This window comes from Eubalaena glacialis, chromosome 7 (genome assembly GCF_028564815.1).
Source record: "Eubalaena glacialis isolate mEubGla1 chromosome 7, mEubGla1.1.hap2.+ XY, whole genome shotgun sequence".
NCBI classification, from domain to species: Eukaryota; Metazoa; Chordata; class Mammalia; order Artiodactyla; family Balaenidae; genus Eubalaena; species Eubalaena glacialis.
In genome coordinates this window covers 70,301,103-70,317,299 of record NC_083722.1, presented here as the reverse complement: position 1 = coordinate 70,317,299, position 16,197 = coordinate 70,301,103, and the positions used below count along the sequence as shown (strand labels likewise).

Genomic DNA, 16,197 nt, shown 5'->3' with positions numbered 1-16,197 from the left:
TGAGGCTGTGAAAAGGACAGTATCTTTAGCTCCCAACAAGATATTAAGAGGCTTTCCCTGCCTCTGTAGTTTGCATCTGCCCCCCTTCTACAGTAAGTCTGCTACATACGAACAAGTTCTGTTCTGAGAGCGCATTCGTAAGTCCAATTTGTTCGTTAAGTCCAACAAAGTTAGCCTAGGTACCCAACTAACATAATCCAACTAACGTAATTGGACATGCGAACACACGTTCACATCTTTGAAAGTTCGCAACTTGAAGGTTCGTATGTAGGGGACTTAGTGTATCTCCCCGGTCCTGCCCGCATTTCTGCATGGCTTGACGTCATCTAGGGGAAGAGAAACCCCATGGGTATTAGTCACCTCAAGCTGCCATAACAAGATACCATAGACTGGGAGGCTTAAACATTTATTCCTCACAGTCTGGGAGGCTGGAAAGTCCAAGATCACGGTACCAACCAATTCCATTCCTGGGGAGGACCCTTTTCCTGACTTGCAGAAGGCCCTCTCCTCTTGTGTCCTCACATGGCAGAGAGAGAAAAGCAAGCTCTCTGGTGTCTCTTTTCATAAGAGCACTAATCCTATCACGAGGGCCCTACCCTCATGACCTCTTCCAACCCTCATTAACTCCCAAGGGCCCTGGCTCCAAATAATATCACATTGGGGGTTAGGGCTTCGGCATGTGAATTTCAGGGGGCGGTTCACAATTTAGTCCATAACACCATGTCTCCCCATTTTTGTGACTGCCACAGTTCCAGCCCAAGCTAGAGAGGGGAAGGTCAGGCCATTAGTGAGAGCTCATAGTCAGGAGTTGGTACAGGATCCATGCCCACCCTGTCTGCCTTGTCCTGCCCACCACCCTGACCAGCCCAGAAGTCAGGCAGGTACCTGCCCCAGCTGTGGCCACCCAGGGCCAGCCCGTCAGGCTGCTGGGCCACCCTAACCACACCCTGCCCAGCAAGGAACCAAGAAGGGAAGTCATGTGGAGGTGTTAAGTTCTGAGGAAAATGTGGGGAGATAAGGCATTTAGACAAGATGCTCTTACCCTGCTACCCATTCAGTGCTGATGTGTCTCTAAGCTCATTCCAGATTTATGTCCTTTTCCTCTCCTGACATTCCTGTGAGGGAGCTAGCAGGGCAGCTTGGAGGGGGCACTTACTCCCTGAATTCCCAAAGCCCAGTGAAGCCCAGCTCTGCCCTGCAGGATCAGACCCCTCCTGTCAGGAAAACAGGCCAGAACACTGGAAGAGCCAGAAACATGGGCCACGGCCCGGGTGTGACAGGCCCGGCAGCTGTTGGCAAGGGCAGGAGTCCTTGGGTAGTGAGTGCCAACCAAGGGGCCTGGACCAGTGCCACAAGTGGGGCCCCCGTCTCCCAAGGTGGTCCAGGGCTGTCCTGAGAAGCTGCCTTGACGGTGAAGAGCCAGAGAAGGGGTCCTCTGCCTGCTCACCCCCCACCATCTCCCTCAGCACCTCTGCTTTTCAGTGGGCTGGGTTTCTGACTTAGACTCTGCTCAGACAAAGGATTCTGTTGCCTAAAACAAAACCACACATCTGGTCAAACCTCACTGCTCTACAGTGGAGGGAGTAGAGGCCTGGAGAGGGACAAGGACTTGCCTCGGGTCACGCCCAGGTCAGGATGGGGTCGAGGTAGGGGCCAGGGGAGTGAAAGTCTCTGCTCTGGGCCAGGTGGCTCTTCTGTCAACTCCCCAGCTTCAGGACTGACTGTCTCAGGGATGCAGGTGCTCCTGAGAGCGGGCCTTCCCCGTGGGGCTTACTGGGTCAGGCCAAGCCCCAGCACTTAGACTGCCCCCTGCCGAGCTCTAGATCCCACAGCCACTGCGTGATCCTCCAGACCTGCCTTTTCCTCTCACCCATGAGCAGATAGAGGCACAGGAATGCCCAGAAAACCCACGGCCAAACCAGGCCTGGACTGAGGCCCCTCCACCTGTGCAACCTGCGTTTTGCTCTCTGAGGAGAGGAGGGTCTCCCTGTGGTGTCATCAGGCCTTTGTGCCTCAGCTCTGAGTCCTTTCTGGTCCTTCCAGACTGTGCTGGGTACTGTGCTTGGCACCAGGATGCAGATATCCGTGCTGTCCGGGAAGAGGGACGGAGAGCAAGGAGTGGTGGGTGTGAGGGAGGGGAAGCCGGCAAGGTCCAGCCTGCTGAGGAGGGCTTTCCTGAGGGAGAGCTGGTGCGGCTAGGTGTGGGAGAGGACAGCCCCTGCCATGGCCTCGAAGCCAGAGAGGAGCCCTGGGGGTGGCGAGGCGCAGCCCTGAGCCCCACGTGTCCCTTCCCTTTCAGAGTGCAGCTCCTTCTCGCCACCCACCACAGTGATCCTCCTCATCCTCCTGTGCTTCGAGGGGCTGCTCTTCCTCATTTTCACATCAGTCATGTTTGGGACCCAGGTGCACTCCATCTGCACGGATGAGACGGTAAGCAAGCGGGCAGCCTGCTCACCACCTACCTCCGCGGCTGGGGTGGGGGGAGGGCTGCTTGCAGGCCAGACCTGGGAGCCCAGCGGCCAGGCCCTGGGTGTGCAGGGCACATTCCTCCACTTGCAGTGACTCAGGATCTTCTTCCTCCCCACTTGGGGCTGGCACTCACATTGCACCAGGAATGGGGCCCCGCAGCCTCGGCAAAGGGTTCCCTTTTGTTACGAGCCCTTCCACCTTCCCGTGATGGTTCTGTCTTGTACACGGCTCTGGGTCGGGCATTCTGCTAGGCACTGGGTTGCCCTTCCCATCCAGTGGCCACAGGCTTGGAGACAGGTGGTGGACAAAGGGCACCCTGACCCAGGTGGCACAGACGGGGTCGGCTTCCCAGAGAAGGTGCCTTCACGAACAGGTCCTGAGGGTGGAGTCAGGAGACAGCCCAGCTTGGGCCCCCAGAGCAGTGGGCAGCAAGGCCCGGCTCTGGTCCTCGTCTGCTGCCTTCTACCTGCCCCCACCTTCCGCCCCGTTCACAGCTCCTTCTCTGGGAGCTTCGAAGCTGCTGGCTCGGCCGAGCTGGAGCCCATACCCCTGGTGCCACTGCCACTACCTCTCAACCTTCCTAAGGTGTCCAAAAGCCTCCAGGTGGTCAGTCCGTGGCTGTGATGTGGGCATTTCTTCCCTGTTTGGGTTTGGGGTCTGCGTAAGGGGCCCCAGGAGGAAGGGGCAGCCCTTAGCTCTGGGGTGAGGTTATGAGTCCGTCCAGGCTTCCCAAGGTCCCCTTCAGGTAGCAGCTCTCAACAATCGTCTAGGGTTCTTCGGGGGAACTTCGGCCGATTGGGTAGTCAGCCTTACATGGAGGGTCATAGGAAGACTCAGTTGTTGCTGCTGCTGCTGCGGCCCCATCCCTGTGGGTGTGGAAATTCAGCATGTGCAGAAGGACGATGCTGCCGGCTGCCAAGGCACCACCATTTGAATCTGGGGCAATTCCCCATGGTTTAGAAGGTTGGGTGCCTCTCAGCACCTTTTTTCTTTTATAAGCATTCATATCATTATAAAAGAGTGTCTGTAAAAATAGTAGCCAATGGTGTAGATCCAGCTGTGTATCCATGCAGTAAAGGTGACAAACTTCTCTGCGTAAGACCTGCAGGGAACCCAGAGGTGACTATCTGGCCCTACCCGCTGTTGGAACACCCCCCAGGCCACACAAGCCATGGTCTGGGGGAGCTGGAAGGAAAACTCTCATGGCCCTGGTCCTAGTTGTTCTTCCCCCTCAAGGCTATTCCTAAAGGGAGTCACATTGAAAGGAAAGGAGAAAGGAGCCGAGGGCCTGCAGCTCATGGGAAAGGGCATCTTGCCCTTGGCCTGTATTGTCCCAGGGCCCTAGGCTGTGAACCGAGACTCAGACTGGGCTGTCCCCTCAGGCCCCACCCCTGCTCCTCCACCTCACAGAGACCACGGCAGACAGACCCCTGGCCAGGCTCCTGCCAGGCTGCTTCTCCCCTGTCCTCCAGCCCCATCTGCTGACCAGCTCCTTCAGGAGAAGAAAAAAGGGAGGGATCAGCCTACTCCCCCAGGCCACATTTTTCTTGCGAGACTTGGCCAGGGGGTGGTGCGGGCTCTGTGACAACTGCTGAGGTGGCCTTGGGTCACACTTCTCCCCAAAGGAGCACAGGAAGGCCTTTGCCGGGACTGAGACTGAGGCTGAGCGGTCTGTCCGTGCGGCCCTTCTAACCTATACTAATCCCTCTTCCTTCCTCCTCTGTGGTGACCTCTCCCTCCTGTTCCACCTCCTCCACTGTGCCTCGCCAGTCCCGCTAAGCAGGGCGCTCCTTGGCCTCCCAGGCTGGGGGGCCTAACAGCACCAGAGCTGGTCCTTTGACTTGGTTCTTTTTTTTGTCTGCAAAGTGGTCATAGTAGCTTCAGACTTAACATGAACCGATCCCAAATTAACAGCCGTCCTTGGCTATCATGATCTCAAGCTCCCCGCCAGCTGAGGCTTCCTGCGCCCCAGCCTTCACAGTGCTCCCACACACACAGCTCAGCACCAGGCCTGAAGCGCCTCTGCAGACCCAGCAGGGACTCACTTAACAAAACACTGGATTGCACAACTAGGAACAGCGGCTTAGGGGCCTACTGACTTTGCTCATTTGTCCCTTCCTTCCTGGAGGGACTTATACATACGTGCCTATGTGCCCACCCCAAAAAAAAAAAAATTATGATTTTTTTTCTTTAGCACTTTTTATGAGAGAAAGAGAAGAAAAATGTACTATGTAGATAAGCTTCATGGCTTTAAAAAGGAAACATTTTCTCCATTCACCTCGAGCTAATGGATATCTCCCCCAAAACCACAGCAGTAAAGTGCTTGACTGAAAGTATGATTGTTCTTGTTTTCAGGGAATAGAACAATTGAAAAAGGAAGAGAGAAGATGGGCTAAAAAAACAAAATGGATGAACATGAAAGCCGTTTTTGGCCACCCCTTTTCTCTAGGCTGGGCCAGCCCCTTTGCCACGCCAGACCAAGGGAAGGCAGACCCGTACCAGTATGTGGTCTGAAGGACCCCTGACCAGCATTGCCACTCAGACACAAACCACATCCCAGCCCTACCATCCAATCCGTTCTCATGAACATTTAAACCGAAAAAGCAAAACAACTACTCTAAAACATTTTTTTAATGTCTCAAGTAAAATGGCTGAACATTGCAGAGAAAAAAAAATGTCCCCATGTTTTATTTTTAAAAGATCATCCTTTCTATTTTTTTGGTGACCGAAGCTGCTTTTCTTTTTTCCTTTTTAAAATCACTTCTCTGATCTCTGGTTTCCTCTCTGCTGTCTGTCTGGCATGACTAACGTGGAGGGCGCTGTCTCCAGGCCTTGCCGCCTTGTACTAACTGAGTCGTGACGCTTGTGCGTGGATGGACCAGCCCGGACACCTGTTTGGGATGCATAGGAGGGCCCATGACCTCCCACTGCCCAGGAGGCAGTGGCGAGCGCCTAAATGGGAGTTAAAACCTCACCGAAGATGGATGCTTACTCCTTGTGACCTGAGAGGGCCAGGATCAGGGCTGGAGCCCTAAAAAGGGTCCTTGACACAGTGGCCTCATCCCCCATGTGAACACAATTCGCCTCCTAATTCACAAAATCAATTGCCTGCCTTGTACTTTATGGGCTGTGGGTGTGTAGAATGACTTTGGGGTGGGGGATGGAGATGAAAGGGGTCTTATTTGTATTCGGAATCACCAGTTATATTCCAACTCTGATTATTTGGAAGAATGTGAAAGAAAGAAGTTTTTCCAGTTCAAAATGCCTTATACAATCAAAAGAAGAAGAAAATGACCCAGCTTCAGGCGAGCTACATTTCCCTCGTTAACGTTTGCTTCTTCTCTGACCTCCCCACCTCCCTCCCTCTCCTAGCGAGGTGTCGGTTAAGCAGTGTTACTGCCAAGGGAAACAGCCTCAGCTCCACCGTCAACCCCTTCTTCGTCATTTTGTAAATCCCTGCAGTGGGTTTGCTTTCTGATATTTTAGACCCATAAATGTGCACATACCCATGTCTTGTCTGTATTTTAACCTGGGAGACCATTATCCTGTATGGGCTGACCGTGATGCAAGGGCAACATTACAGCCAAACATTTTAAAGTTGAGAGATGGCCATCCATCCACTGGAATCGGCAGACACACCTAAGCCTACAGCGCCGAAACTGACTAGCTTTTCCATTTGCACACTTGTGTGTTGAGTCTCATTTGAAGGAGGAAGGGCCTGAAGACAGTGGGGGGAGGTGAGGGGACAGGGAGTACGCATCAAATGCAGAGGTCGCAAATCCGAATACCATCTCAACATGGATTTGTTTTTTTAAGCGATCACCACAAACCTTTTTTTATCTTTTGCTTGGGGTGGGTTTGGGGTGAGGTTTATTAAATCAGCCCTGGGTGGGGAGAGACTTCATCTAGCTATGTGATCTTTCAGAAAAGTAAGTGGAACATGCTGCCTCTTTTCAATTCTGTCAGTGCTTCCACATGGAAACAAAACGCAATAAAATTTTTCCAAAACCTGTTCTGGCTGAGCTCCCATCTCTCACAGTGTTACCCCTCGGGGAGAGTCGATCGTCCAGTCAACGTGAGTGTGCTGTATTTGGGCATTTCTTTCATTGCTTTTAAAGGACATGTATGCATGCTCCCTCTCTTGAATGAGGTCTCTATTGCATTACCACTAAAGGATGTTTACAGCCCCCTCTTGGACAAGGTGCCCCCACCAGGCCTCTCTCCTCTGGCTCTTTCTGCTGCCTGAGTCCCTTCTGTTATGCTTGTGGGCTCCCAGTTGCTACAGAAAAACTCATCAGGTCTGTGGAGTTTGCTTCTAGGGTTGGGCCTGGGAGAGAGACCCGTTTTCTTCTGCCCACCCAGCAGAAGGCAAAGTCGAGCCAGAGGAAATCACTGGAAGCTTCCACACACACCCTAGGACATCGCTTTGAGGAGCTCTTCACCACGCCTCGGATGTTTAACCAAGGAACCCTGTGACCTTTTCTAAGTCAATTAACTTCGACCTGCCTCTGCTGTGCTGTTTACGCCATGGTCAAGGCTGCGATCTGGGCTTTTTTTTTTTTAATGCTGCTTTTAAATCTAGTTTGTAGCATTTGTTGCCCATGTGCTTTTTTTTTTCTTTCTTCCTACATATGTTTATGAAAGAAGTGTGGTGTTGAATGACTCTAGAGCAGTTTGGAAAGCTCTGACTCTGCTGCTGTCCCTCATGGATCCATCCCTTGGGAGACAGTGCTTTTGCTCTGCTCCTCCTGCCACAGAAGGGAGAGTAGGACTCAGGGAATATTTTTAAGTATTTGGATGCCTCAAAATACCCCATCTTCAAGGGCATTTTTTTTAAGTGACCCAAGTTGGTTCTTCCTCCCATGGAATTTCTAAGGAATACAGTAGACAGTGCTGAAGATGTATTGAATTTTTTTCAGATCCTAAAAATGGAAACTCATCATTTACACCTAAGCGTACCATGTATATCTTTCCCAGAGGGAGAGTCTCCTTCCGACATCCTGTATGATTCTGTCTGGGTTTTTACGAGCCCTTTGGCTGAAAGAATGAATTTTCCCCAGTTCTCAAGCCAGAGTGAAATGCTGTACTCAGAACATAGGAATAGCCCAAAATTCTCTGTGTTCTTCCTATTTTATCTTGTTGAGATGGAGAACGTTTTGCCAGGAGCACAATGACTAAGGAATGTGGCTGTCCTCTGCAGCATAGTGACAGGAAGAAACAGGCATCCTTGAGCCCTCCTCAGTATTCCCAGACGTCTGATGAAGGAGGACACCTCTACACAAAGGCAGCCCTAGCCTTTTGCTTCGGCACAGGAATCCTGACAGCACTGAATGGTGTGTGCATGGGAAAATGAGACAGTAGTAGCCACAGTCTTTCAGAATGTGGGCTCTGAGGAGAGGAAAGGAAAAATAAAGAGGAAGGTGACTTGGCCAGTTGGATTAGGTGACTCCTTCCTGCCTGTCAACTTCCTGTTCGTGTTCATAGCAACCAGACTGACCATGCAAAAGGCTTAGGAGCAAACAAATCTATGCATATTTCCACAGGCTTGGTGACATCATGCTCAAAGTGGATTCGGGTAGAAATGTATGTGCTACGTCTCCTTTTAATCATACCATTTCATCTTTGTAATACTTTTTCCTTGGAAGAACCCAAAGTGCGACACGTTGAGTTACCAGCTTTTAAAATCCACCTTCCTGGGGGCTTCCCTGGTGGCGCAGTGGTTGAGAATCTGCCTGCCAATGCAGGGGACACGGGTTCGAGCCCTGGTCTGGGAAGATCCCACATGCCGCGGAGCAACTAGGCCCGTGAGCCACAACTACTGAGCCTGCGCGTCTGGAGCCTGTGCTCCGCAACAAGAGAGGCCGTGACAGTGAGAGGCCCGCGCACCGCGATGAAGAGTGGCTCCCGCTCGCCGCAACTAGAGAAAGCCCTCGCACAGAAACGAAGACCCAACACAGCCAAAAAAAAAAAAAAAAAAAAAAATCCACCTTCCTGATGAGGTAGATTAAGCAATGTTTATTAAACACTTACGTGAGGTTGGCATCACACAGAAACCCCAGACTTTGAGAGCCTGAGCTGGGCTCTCCCAGCTAGGCCAATGGATTTTACGTTTTTCTCACTTCAAAACTTGTAGTGCATAAGCCTCCAGGGTGGGCCAGCCAGTAGAAGTGAGGGGTTCCAACCTAAAAGGGGACCTTAGTTGTCAAAGATACGTGAAGAGAAGAAGATTTTACTAGATTCCCTCTTGCGAATCTTCTTGCTGAGGATGTACTGAGGCAGTGCACCTCACAGTGTGGTCCATAGACCAGCAACATCCTCATCACCGGGGGACTTAGAGATGCAGATTCTCAGGCTCCATTCCAGACCTGCTGAATCAGGAACTCTGAGCAGGTGGGGCGGCAGCGATCTGCATTTTCACAGCCCTCCAGGTGATGTTGACGCATGTTAAAGTCTGAGGATCCACTTGGGGCTTGCAGGGGTTGCCCAAAGGCCTGCTGATTAAGTGATCCTGTGTGCTGCGGGGCTCAGTGTGGTGCTGGGTGGGCTGTGCCCACTGTGAGCCCCTCTTCCCTCATAACCAGCGGCCTCCCCAGCCAATGAGTGCTGAGAAAACAAGGAAAGTATTTGTTTGAAGGAGAGCCAAACTGTTAGTCTGTCCAGCAATCCTTCTGCACATCTTATCTGGCCAACTGGTTTCTGGACCGAGGGGCCCTTTGGGTGAAGAACCATCCCAAAAGGAGATGAGACAGAGTGAAGCCAGGGTCCTCCCAGTGGGAGTGGTGGCCAGTGAGTGATTAGAGCCTGGGGCGGCCACGCACATGAATGTCCTGGTCTTTGGTTTCCATCTGTGGACCTCAACACCCATGTGGCTTTTTCTTGTATCTTTTAAATACATATCTGCCTGAGAATCACCTAACAAAGGAAAAGGATTCACAGTGAAACAAAAACAAGCCACTGACGAGTCTACTCTCCCAAACCAAAGACTTCATTCCCCGCCCACCACCCCCCCCCTCCAGCTTCCTCAAGAAAAAATCATTAATGACTTGAGCCTCGTGATTACCCTAGCAAAGCTGAGTGAGCCCCAGGGATCCCTCATCTGCGCACACGGGAGCTGATGACGCTGATCCAAGGAATTATGAAAAGCGTTGCAGGATAGTGTTTGCAAAAACCTTCAGGGGGAAGACATGTGCTCTGACATGGACATAAAGGATGCCCTGAATTTCTGCAGCTGAGGTCATGGGGTGATGTGGCCTTGGGCCCTGGCCTCGGTCTTTGGTTCAAATCCCTGCTCAGCTGCTTCCTTCCTGTGTGACCTTGGCAGTAATTTACTTAAGCCTCAGTTTTCTCGTCTGTAAAATCAGGGAGATAATCTAAATCACAAAATTGCTGTGAGGATTCAAAGAGAGAAATGAATGTGAATGTTAGGATGGTGTCTGGCACGTTGTATGGCTTTAGGGAAGGTTTGCTCTGTTGAAGCTGTACTTTCAGACTATGTGCACAACTGTTCATGATGTGTGAGATCAGTGTATTGGTTTGCAACAGAATTTTTTTAAAGAAATAAAAAATAATGCATTACACCTTGTAAAATACGTATTGTTTCGTGAAACGGGGGGGAGGGGGGGTGTGCATGCGCGCTCATATGCAACAGAAGAGTATTTCCTATTGTGGGCTGCACTAAAAAGATGTGAAACCACTGATGAGGAGAGAGTTGTCTGGCCATCTCTGAGGAGGACACATTTGCATAAGCTGCAGCACCTCCGACTTTCTACGTCTGAGATGCAGGGAGCAGGGGGACCTCCTGCTCTTGCTCCGTGGGCCTTAGCTGAGTCCTTACAGAGCATGTGCCTGGGTCTCTGCCTCCTGGGGAGCCGTAGTCCTGGTACATTCATTTTGGGGCATTCGTGAGTTTGTTTATAGATCACAGCTCATGTGTCGCCCAGGGAGACCAGGCCCAAAAGGCCCAAGTCACACACTCCCTGCAAGAGGTGCTGGTTTAGGCTGTTGACCCCTTACCAGGAATCAACCGTTCTTGTCTGCATGAGCCTGAAGTGGGTATCACTGCTGCCTCCGCAAACCTCCAGCTTAAGAACTCTGCCTTCAGGACGCCTTTATATCCACACAGAACTCAAAATTGAGTCCTACCAGGAAAAAGAAATCCCACTGGCTCCTTCTGAACCTGAGGGTCCAGACCCTCAGCCTTTCTTATGCATCAGATTCGTTTGGAATATTTTCTCCTCTTCAGACCCAGAGTTGACACTCCTGGATGTTTACTTAACTGCTGAGGAGGTTCATCTGGTGGGCAGGCCAGGCTCCATCTGGAACATTTTTATGAGCTTGCTGAGGAGGTTGAGTAGAGACCAAGAGTGCTCTTCTGGGAACACGCCACCACAGGGGAAAATCATCATCCTGTGGGCTCTCTTTTTTTTTTTTTTAATTAAAAAAATTTTTTTAATTGAAGTATGGTTGATGTACAATATTATATGTTACAATATATGATTGAAAAATTTTAAAGGTTATACTCCATTTATAATTATTATAAAATATTGGCTATAGTCCCTGTGTTGTACAATATATCCTTGTAGCTTATTTTATACAGAACAGTTTGTACCTTTAATAACTTACTCTGATATCGCCCCTCATCTTTTCCCTCTCCCCACTGGTAACCACTAATTTCTTCTCTGTATCTGTGAGTCTACTTCTTTTTTGTTATATTCACTGTTTTTTTGTATTTTTTAGATTCCACATAGAGGTGATATCATACAGTATTTGTCTTTGTCTGACTTATTTCACTTAGCATAATACCCATCCATATTGTTGCAAATGGCAAAAGTTCTTTTTTTATGGCTGAGTAATATTCCATTGTATATATATACCACATCTTCTTTATCCATTCACCTGTTGACGTACACTAAGGTTGCTTCCATGTCTTGGCTATTGTAAATAGCACTGCTTTGAACATTGCGGTAACTTTTTGAATCAATGTTTTTGTTTCTTTCAGATATATATCCAGGAGTGGAATTGCTGGGTCATATGGTAGTTATATTTTTAGTTTTTTGAGAAACCTCCATACTGTTTTCCACAGTGGTTTCACCAATTTACATTCCCACCAACAGTGCACAAGTGTTCCCTTTTCTACACATCCTCGTTAACATTTGTTATTTGTATTGTTTTCGATGATAGCCAGTCTTACAGGTGATACTGTAGTTTTGATCTGCATTTCTCTGATGATTAGTGATGTTGAGCATCTTTTTACATGCCTGTTGGTCATCTGCATGTCCTCTTTGGAGATCTGTCTATTCAGGTCTTCTGCCCATTTTTTAAGCAGCTTGTTTGTTTGTTTGTTTGTTGATATTGAGTTGTATGAGCTGTTTATATATTTTGAATATTAACCCTTCATCGGTCATATAATTTGCAAATATTTTCTCCCATTCTGTAGATCGTCTTTGTTTTGTCAGTGGTTTCCTTTGGTATGCAAAAGCGTTTAAGGTTAATTAGGTCTCACTTGTTTATTTTTGCTTTTATTTCCTTTGCTCTAGGAGACAGATCCAAAATTTTATTGCTATGATTTATGGCAAAGAGTGTTCTGCCTATGTTTTCCTCTAGGAGTTTTATGGTTTCTGGTCTTACATTTAGGTCTTTAATTTATTTTGAGTGTATTTTGTATATGGTGTTAGAGAATGTTCTAATTTCATTCTTTTATGGGTGGCTGTCCAGTTTTACCAGCACCACTTATTGAAGAGACTATCCTTTCTCCATTGTATATTCTTGCCTCCTTTGTCTTGGATTATTTTCCCAAAAATGTGTGGGTTTATTTCTGGGCTCTCTATTCTGTTCCATTGATCTGTTTGTTTTTGTGCCAGTACCATACTGTTTTGATTACTATAGCTTTGTAGTATAGTCTGAAGTTAGGGAGCATGATTCCTCCAGCTCTGTTCTTCTTCCTCATGATTGTTTTGGCTATTCTGGGTCTTTTGTGGTTCCATACAAATTTAAAAATTATTTGTTCTAGTTCTGTGAAAAATGCCGTTGGTATTTTGATAGGGATTCTGTTGAATCTGTATATTGTCTTGGGTAGTGTGGTCATTTTAACAATATTAATTCTTCCAATATAAGAACACAATATATCTTTCCATCTGTGTTGTCCTGTGGGCTCTTTTGCTTCATTTCCCTCTGCAGCTTTTCTCTGCCTTGGAGTGAGGATTTGCAGTAGGATTGAAAATGCATTGGGCAGAGAGAACACACCAGTTCTTGTCCTGGTTCTGAGGCACAACCAGCAGGATGAGCTTCGGCCGCTGTCACAGCCTCTCAGAACCCCTATAACGAGTGTTAGTACTAACACCCACCTCCTCTCAGGGTGGTTGTAAGGACCCACAGTCACAGCTTTAAGTGAGCTCAGTCAGTGCAGACCCAGCAAGTCTGTCATTTCTGGATGTCCCCTCTGCAGCCTGGTCTGCCATGTGGCCACATCCCAGCTCCCTTGCAGTCATGGTTAGAACGCCTGTCTCAACAGGCTGCAAATGATCACCCAGGAAGGGAACCCAGAATCCCCAAAGCAAGTCACTCAGCTGGCCATTGCCGCTCCTGCTAAGGAGGGAGGCCTGGTGAGGGGCCAGACCGTGAATAGCACAGCATCCTGTGCCCCAGACCCACGTGAGGTTCCCTCAAGAGTTGTGTCAATAAGGTCCATTTTCTGAAACAGCTTTTCTGTTCTGATTATAAAAGTCACACCTGCTTCTTAGTGAAAACTTGGAACATGTGGGAAGTCTACAGAAATAAATCAAATCTAAAATCCCATCCCCAGGACTTCCCTGGTGGTGCCATGGTTAAGAACCTGCCTGCCAATGCAAGGGGCACAGGTTCGAGCCCTGGTCCGGGAAGATCCCACATGCCGTGGAGCAACTAAGCTCCTGCGCCATAACTACTGAGCCTGTGCTCTAGAGCCTATGTGCCGCAACTACTGAGCCCACGTGCTGCAACTACTGAAGCCCGGGCGCCTAGAGCCCATGCTTCGCGACAAGAGGAGCCACTGCAATGAGAAGCCCGCACGCTGCAATGAAGAGTAGCCCCCACTTGCTGCAGCTAGAGAAAGCCAGCGTGCAGCAACAAAGACCCAACTCAGCTGATTAATTAATTAATTAATTTTTTAAAAATAAAATAAAATCCCATCCCCAAACGCCAGGTTCCACAATGATGTCAGATGCAACTTTGCTTTCTTCCCTTGTCACCACGTGGACAGGACTTTCCAGTGTATGTAAAACTGTATTGATGCCACTTTTTTTTTTTTTTATTGAAGTATAGTTGACTTTCTGATGTGTTAATGATGTGTTAATTTATGCTGTTCAGCAAAGTGATTCAGTTATACATATATATATATATATTCTTTTTCACATTCTTTTCCATTGTGGTTTATCACAGGATATTGAATATAGTTCCCTGTGCTATACAATAGGACTTTGTTGTTTATCCATTCTATATATAATAGTTTGCATCTACTAATCCCAAACTCCCAATCCTTCCCTCTCCCACCTCCCCTCCCCCTTGTCAACCACAAGTCTGTTCTCTGTGTCTGTGAGTCTGTTTCTGTTTCTTAGATATGTTCATTTGTGTTATAGTTTAGTCTCCACATTTAAGTGATACTATATGGTATTTGTCTAGGTCCATCCATGTAGCTGCAGATGGCATTATTTCATTCTTTTTTATGGCTGAGTAGTATTCCATTGTGTGTATGTATGTGTGTGTGTGTGTGTGTATATATCTCCTCACCACATCTTCTTTATCCATTCATCTGTCGATGGACATTTAGGTTGTTTCCATGTCTTGGCTATTGTAAATAGTGCTTCTTTGAATATAGGGGGTGCATGTATCTTTTCAAATTATAATTTTGTCTGGGTATATGCCCAGGAGTGGGATTGCTGGATCACATGGCAACTCCATTTCTAGTTCTTTGAGGAACCTGCATACTGTTTTCCATAGCAGCCATTGGTATGTTTTCCACACCAATTTACATTCCCACCAGCAGTGTAAGAGGATCCCCTTTTCGCCACACTCTCTCCAGCATTTATTATTTGTAGACTTTTTGATGATGGCCATTCTGACCAGTGTGAAGTGGTACCTCATTGCAGTTTTTATTTTCATTTTTCTAATAATTAGCGATGATGAGCATCTTTTCATGTGCCTACTGGCCATCTGTATGTCTTCTTTGGAGGAATGTCTATTTAGGCCTTCTGCCAATTTTTTGATTGGGTTCTTTGTTTTTTGTTGAGTTGTATGAGCTGTTTGTATATTTTGAAAATTAGGCCCTTGTCGTTGATGCCACTTTTAATAACTGCATAGTGTTCTGCTTTATAGAATAATTTACTTAGCCATCATTACTGGACATTTTGATTGTTTCCAACTTCTCATTATTAATCCGTGTTCAAGACTGTATTGCATAAATCGTGTCGCAGATTTTTCTTAGCTTTTTATTGAGAAATAATTTCAGACTTAACCAAAAAAAAAAAAATAGTACAAATAGTATGCCTTTCAATCAGTCTTTCCAAATGTAAACATTTTATAAAACCATAACACAAATATAAAAACCTGGAAATTTACTGATACAATACCATTAACTAATCTATGTACTTTATTCAGAGTTCTCCAGTTGTCCCACTAGTATCGTCCTCTGTTCCAGGATGCCACATTACATCATTTGTCCTGTGTGTTTAGTTCCTCCTCAGTCTTTCTCTTTCATGAACCTGATCCTCTTTCTAGTTGAGGTTAAATTCACATCACATAAAAGCAACCAATTTAAAGTGTGTGGTTCAGTGGCATTTAGTACATTCATAATATTGTACAACCACCACTTCTGTCTGGTTCCAAAACAATTTCATCAGACTTTGATCTGCTGAAGATTATTATCCTGTTGAAGATATTCTGTAGAATATCCTGACATCTGCATTTGTCTGATGTTTTCTCATAATTAGATTGAGATTATGCCTTTTGGGCAGGAAAACCAGTGATGTTCTGTCCTTGGGGCACCGTATCCGAGGGCACGTGATGTTGATACATTTCATTATTGGTGATGTTAACTTCAGTTTGGTTAAAGTTATATCTGTGAAGTTTCCTTACTGTAAAGGTACTGTTTTACCCTTGGTAATTAGGAAGTATCTTATGAGGAGATACTTTGAGATCAGGTTCTTTAACCTACCATTTTTCCAAAAGCCAAGAAACTTAAATCTCTGAGATGGTGTGGGAAGAAAGAGTGGTGGAGAGGAACTGGCCCAGGTGTGGCCAGATCTCAGTCTGTGCCTGTATCTCAGTTTCTCCTTCGGAACAACAGAAAGAATTATGCTGGTTATGTAAGGATCTTGTGTGGAAAAGAAGAGAAAACCTAGAACTAGGTACTCAGAGGTCATTCTGAGGTGGAAAGCGCTGTCAGTGAGCAGTACCTCTGCCTGGCAAGCCCACGACAAATCTCCTTGGCTTCCTGAAGAGATGGAGGAGGCAGAGCCCCAGTGGGGTAAAGCCTCTGCAGAGGGTGTGGTGGGCCTGGAGAGCTGGCCTGGCTGTGCCTTTAACTCCTTTGGCTTCTCCCCCTTCCCAACACCCTCTTCTGTGGCCTGGCGCAGCCGACACCCAGAGGCAGGTGAGTGGGCAGCTCGGGAGAGGCCACAGGGTATGTCTACTGCATGTGCAGGTTCGACACCAGCCTTTGCCCCCTCGCAGCAGCCCCGTGCACCCTCCAGCTGC

The 16,197-nt window shown here is 47.7% G+C and overlaps 1 protein-coding gene across 6 annotated transcripts in view; it reads left to right on the top strand.

Moving 5' to 3' along the window:
- ZDHHC3 (zinc finger DHHC-type palmitoyltransferase 3) overlaps positions 1-16,197 on the top strand; it is a 57,835-nt gene that overhangs the window by 36,356 nt on the left and 5,282 nt on the right. For 4 of the 6 annotated variants that reach the window (XM_061196617.1, XM_061196618.1, XM_061196619.1 and 1 more), the window contains one exon: positions 2,300-2,430. In XM_061196617.1, the coding sequence (XP_061052600.1) occupies positions 2,300-2,430 (131 nt within the window). Of the gene's footprint in view, positions 1-2,299; positions 2,431-4,824; positions 6,565-16,197 lie in introns of those variants that run through there. The other 2 variants (XM_061196621.1, XM_061196622.1) reach the window with 2 other exon arrangements.